We start from the raw sequence: 5,066 nt of genomic DNA, 5'->3' as shown, positions 1-5,066 counted from the left end.
CTCTTTCCCTCTTTCCTTCTCCCTTTCTCTCCCTCTCTCTCTTTCTCCCTTTCTCTTTCCTTCTTTCCCTCTTTCTCTCTTTCTCTCTTTCCCTCTTTCTCTCTTTCCGTCTTTCCCTCTTTCTCTCTCTTTTCCTCTCTTCCTCTCTTCCTGAGAGACTCTTCCAGTGCCTAAAGGGGCTCCAGGAGAGCTGGAGAGGGACTGGGGACAAGGGATGGAGGGACAGGACAAGGGGGAATGGATTTAAACTGAGAGAGAGCAGCTGGAATTAGATATTGGGAAGAAACTCTTCCCTGTGAGGGCAGTGAGGGGCTGGGATGGAATTCCCAGAGAAGCTGTGGCTGCCTCTGGATCCCTGGAAGTGTCCAAGGCCAGGTTGTTCCAACCTGGGCTACTGGAAGCTGTCCCTGCCCATGGCAGGGGGTGGAATGAGATGATCTTTAAGGTCCTTTCCAACCCAAACCATTCTGTGGTTCTATGAATTCCTGCTGTCAGCAGCCTAAAGACGCCAAATTTGGATGTTAATTTGACAGACAGACATTTCCTCTTCCTGTATAGCCAAAAATACTTCCCCAGCTCCATTGCAGTTCTCTCAAAATCATTGTGTGAAAGAGGAATCCCCTCCCCACTTCCCATTTCTCTGGAAACACTGCACTGGGTGCTCTGAGCTTCGGCTCATGAGTCACCATCACTTGCAGTGTGAGATGGGGAAACAATGATTGTGTGAAATATAGAAATAATAACCGTGTCAAATAGAAAAATAACAGTTATATGAAATATGATGATTACATGCTAGAAACTAGAGTTTATTTTTATGGATGTGCTATTCCTGATTTACAACAGGTCCTTGAGGATTTGTAGGCACAGCTTCCCCCTCTCTTTCTCTCTCTTTATTTCTCTCTTTTTTCCTTCTCTTTCTTTCTTTGTCTTTCCATCTCTCTCTTTCTCTCTCTTTCCTTCACTCTTTCTCTCTTTCTCTCTCTTTTTCTTTTCCTCTCTTCCTCTTTCCCTCTTTCCATCTTTCTCTCTTTCTCCTTTTCTCTCTCTTTCTCTTTCTCTCTCTCTCTTTCTTTCTCTCTTTCTCTTTCTTTTCCTCTCTTCCTCTCTTTCCCTCTTTCCTTCTCCCTTTCTCCCTCTTTCTCCCTTTCCCTCTTTCTCTCTTTCTCTTTCTTTCTTTCTCTTTCTCTTTCCCTTTCTCTCTTCCTCTCTTCCCTTCTCCCTTTCTCTTTCTCCCTTTCTCTCTTTCTCTCTCTCCCTTTCTCTCTTTCTCTTTCTCTCTCTCTTTCTTTCTCTCTTTCCTTCTCTCTTTCTCTTTCTCTCTCTTTTCCTCTCTTCCTCTCTTTCCCTCCCTTTCTCTTTCCCTCTTTCCCTCTCTCTCTCTCTCCTTTGCCCAAGACACCCAGATAGCAGTTCTGGTGTTACTCACGTGGTCCAAAGGCAGCCTTGCACTGGCTGTCCCTGGTGGGGCACTTGCCCATGTAGCAATACCCCTCTCCATAGTTGCAGGGGTGCCCGTTGACCCGGAATCGATCCGTGGGGCAGCTGGCAGAGTTCCCAGAGCACATCTCAGCCAGGTCACAGTCGTCCTTCACTGCCCTGCAAACTGCTCCTGACTTCTTAAACTGAGGGAGGGGAGAGCAAAGCCACCCTTAGCACAGGGCCCCTCCACAGGGCTGGAAATCACACTCAGCCAGAGCTGGAATTAGGGCAGAAAAATCTCGTCCTGGCTGTGCAGGTTGTGTGAGGAGCAGCATCACCCCCAGGGTGGGTGGGCACTGGACCAGGGACAGCACCCAGGGAATGGCTGGAGCTGTGCCAGGGCAGGGTCAGGTTGGATCTCAGGACAAGGTTCTTCCCCCAGAGGCTGGTTGGGCACTGCCCAGGCTCCCCAGGGCAGTGGGCACAGCCCCAAGGCTGCCAGAGCTCCAGGAGGGTTTGGATGATCCTCTGGGGCACAGGGGGTGACTCTGGGGCTGGGCCTGTGCAGGGCTGAGGGTTGGACTGGATACTCCTTGTGGGTCCCTTCCAACTCAGCACATTCTGGGATTCTGGGATTCTGGGACCTGCATCTCCTTTAACATTGGTTATGACACTTGACAAGGAGAAAATGGGTGATCCAAGAGCTCATTTCTCCAGGATGTTGGAAGATTGAGGGAATTGTTTGCTGTGGGGTTGTTTGGGGTGGGCTGGTGAGCTGTGACAGGACCTGAGGGAATGGCTGGAGCTGTGTCAGGGCAGGGTCAGGTTGGATCTCAGGGAAAGGTTCTTCTCCCAAAGGGAGGTTGGGCACTGCCCAGGCTCCCCAGGGCAGTGGGCACAGCCCCAAGGCTGCCAGAGCTCAGGAGTGTTTGGACAACACTCTCAGGGACAGGGTGGGATTGTTGGGGTGTCTGTGCAGGGTCAGGACTTGGACTGTGATCCTTGTGAGCCCCTTCCAGCTCAGGATATCCCATGATCCCATGACGTGCCATGTCAGTAAGTACAAGTGAAGGGGATTGATCCTATGGAAAGCTGTCCCTGCTCTCTCCAGGAAAGGCTGGATGGGGAGGGGTCTCACCTGGCAGTTCTCACAGCACTCCCCGTGGGCACAGACAGAGCCCGAGGTCAGCTTGCAGGTCTCGGGGTCACAGCAGTCGTTGGTGCACTCCTGGGACAGAACAACAACCAGAGCTCTGGGACCTGCCACCACCCCCTGCCCCGGGCTGGCACGGGGGGCTGGGACCTCCATTTCCCAAGGAGCCATCCCAGCCCTGGGGATGCTGATCAGAGAATTAGAGAATCCCAGAATCAGCTGGGTTGGAAGGGACCTCTGAGATCATCAAGTCCAACCCTTGATCCAACCCCACCGTGGTTCCCAGCCCATGGCACTGATGCCACATCCAGGCTCAGCTTAAAAACCTCCAGGGATGGAGAATCCACCCCTTCCCTGGGCAGCCCATTCCAATGGCTGAGCACCCTCTCTGCAAAGAAATTCTTCCTAATCTCCAACCTAAACCTGCCCTGGCACAGCTGAAGCCCGAGCCCTCTTGTCTTGCTGATGGTTGCCTGGGAAAAGAGCCCAACCCCCAGCTGGCTCCCCCCTCCTGTCAGGGAGTTGCAGAGAGTGAGGAGGTCTCCCCTGAGCCTCCTCTTCTCCAGGCTGAACAGCCCCAGCTCCCTCAGCCTCTCCTCACAGCACTTGTGATGGTGGAAGTTGGGCAGGGAACTCTCTGAGCTGGTGACATTGGGGTGGCTCTGTGGGACTCTCAGTTCCCGTGTCCCCAGAGCCCCACAAACCAGGATTTGCCTCCTCCATCCCACCCCCGGGACACCGCGGTTGGTGACCACAGAAATCCTTCAGCTAAATTTGAGCTCCCTGCCCCAGGGAGGGACGGAAACCAGCCTGAGCGAATCCCTTTGCCTTTTCCAAGGGATATTTCATTCCCAGGTACCTCAGGAGTGCCACAGTCGCATTCCTCTCCTCTCTCCACGAAGCCATTCCCGCAGGCCGGGGGGGCGATGATGCTGCTCACGTCGGGAATGTCGGTCAGGCACTCGGGCATGTCGTTCAACATGAACTTCTCAAAGCTTTGGAGGCTGCACGAGCTGAATTCCTTGGGAATGAAGGAACTGGAGGGAGAAATCCGGAGGATTTACGTTAGGATTGGTATAGGAAAAGAGGAGAAATCCCCTTTGTGAGAGAAATACAGTGGGAGAAACTCACTTGTGAGTTCTCCCTTGTGAGAGAAATCGGCCAAGTGACCATCCCCAAAAACCAGCTGCAAGCATTTCTCCAAATGTCTCTATTGATAAATAAAGACAGCAGAGGAAAAATAATAAAGAAGAAGAATGAAACGAAAAAATAAATGAATAAAATATATAGGGGGGAAACGCGCAAAGGAAATTTAAGATACGAAAAATGAAATGTGAAACTAAAATTAAGAAAGAACTCTAGAAATAAAAAATAAATAATAAAAAAGTTAAAAATAAAATAATAAAATAAAAAATAAAAATAAAATAATAAAATAAAATAAATAATAATAAATAATAATAATAAAATAAAATAAATAATAAAATACTAAAATAAATAAATAAAAATAAAATAATAAAATAATAAAATGATAAAATGATAAAATAATAAAATAATAAAATAATAAAATAATAGAATAATAAAATAATAAAATATAAAAATAATAAAATAATTAAAATAATTAAAATAATAAAATAATAAAATAATAAAATAATAAAAATAATAAAATTATAAAAATAATAAAATAATAAAGTAAAATAGTAACGAAATAATAAAAAATAAATATTAAAAAATCTAGAAATGAAATTTGGTAGGTGAAAATGAAATATTCAAATAAAAATAAAAAGTAAAAACCTACAAATAAAATCAAGAAAGGAAAAATAAATAGAGCTCTGACTGAGACTCCACAGCAGTTTCACGTTATAAAGATGAAATTATGTTTTAATATAAAGGCTTCTACCACGCATGGAACACCAATGTTACCCCAAAAGTCACTAAAGTTTGGGGTTTTTTCACTTGGTTGTTTTTTGGGGGGGGGGCAGCCATAATCTGGGAATATCCTACAACAGCCTGAAATATCTTCATTTTTCTCCTTTTTTTTTTTTTTAAAAAATATTTCAAATGGCATAACCTCCGAGGCCAAAAACATTCCGATTTTTTTGGAACCGGGACGTTTCTCTGCACCCTTTTAAAACCCCCCCCTTTTTTCCCCCCGCCCCGAGGGTATTTGTGCCCCTTCACCTGACGGTGTCTGTCATGATGCAGACGTCGGTGCCGCACGAGCAGGCCTTGGTGTCGTGGCTCATGCCCAGGTTGTGCCCCATCTCGTGGGCCATCGTGGCGCCCACGGCGATGACGTTCCTGCTGTGGTCCTGCGGGGACAAGGACGGGCTGTTGGGAGCGGTTGGGAACAAGGAGAACCCCAAGGGAGAGAAGAATCCACTGGAGTTGGCTCGCTGCTGCAGCTCGTGGGGCTCCGTCCCTGTGTGCAGCTATTCTAGAGATCTGTCTAGATATATCTAGAATAAATATAAATGTGGATAGAATAAATATAGAA

The 5,066-nt window shown here is 47.1% G+C and overlaps 1 protein-coding gene across 2 annotated transcripts in view; it reads right to left on the bottom strand.

Moving 5' to 3' along the window:
* The window catches only part of ADAM28 (ADAM metallopeptidase domain 28), a 24,997-nt gene that overhangs the window by 7,182 nt on the left and 12,749 nt on the right, over positions 1–5,066 (bottom strand). For both annotated transcript variants that reach the window (XM_027665170.1, XM_027665171.1), the window contains exons 11-14: positions 4,751–4,881; positions 3,432–3,609; positions 2,558–2,647; positions 1,427–1,622 (exon numbers count right to left, since the gene is read on the bottom strand). In XM_027665170.1, coding sequence (XP_027520971.1) covers positions 1,427–1,622; positions 2,558–2,647; positions 3,432–3,609; positions 4,751–4,881 — 595 coding nt within the window. The remainder of the gene's footprint in view (positions 1–1,426; positions 1,623–2,557; positions 2,648–3,431; positions 3,610–4,750; positions 4,882–5,066) is intronic.

Source organism: Corapipo altera, unplaced genomic scaffold (assembly GCF_003945725.1).
Source record: "Corapipo altera isolate COAL_440 unplaced genomic scaffold, ASM394572v1 171, whole genome shotgun sequence".
Taxonomy (NCBI): Eukaryota; Metazoa; Chordata; class Aves; order Passeriformes; family Pipridae; genus Corapipo; species Corapipo altera.
The sequence above is the reverse complement of the archived record's forward strand: the minus strand, read 5'-3'. Positions and strand labels throughout refer to the sequence as shown.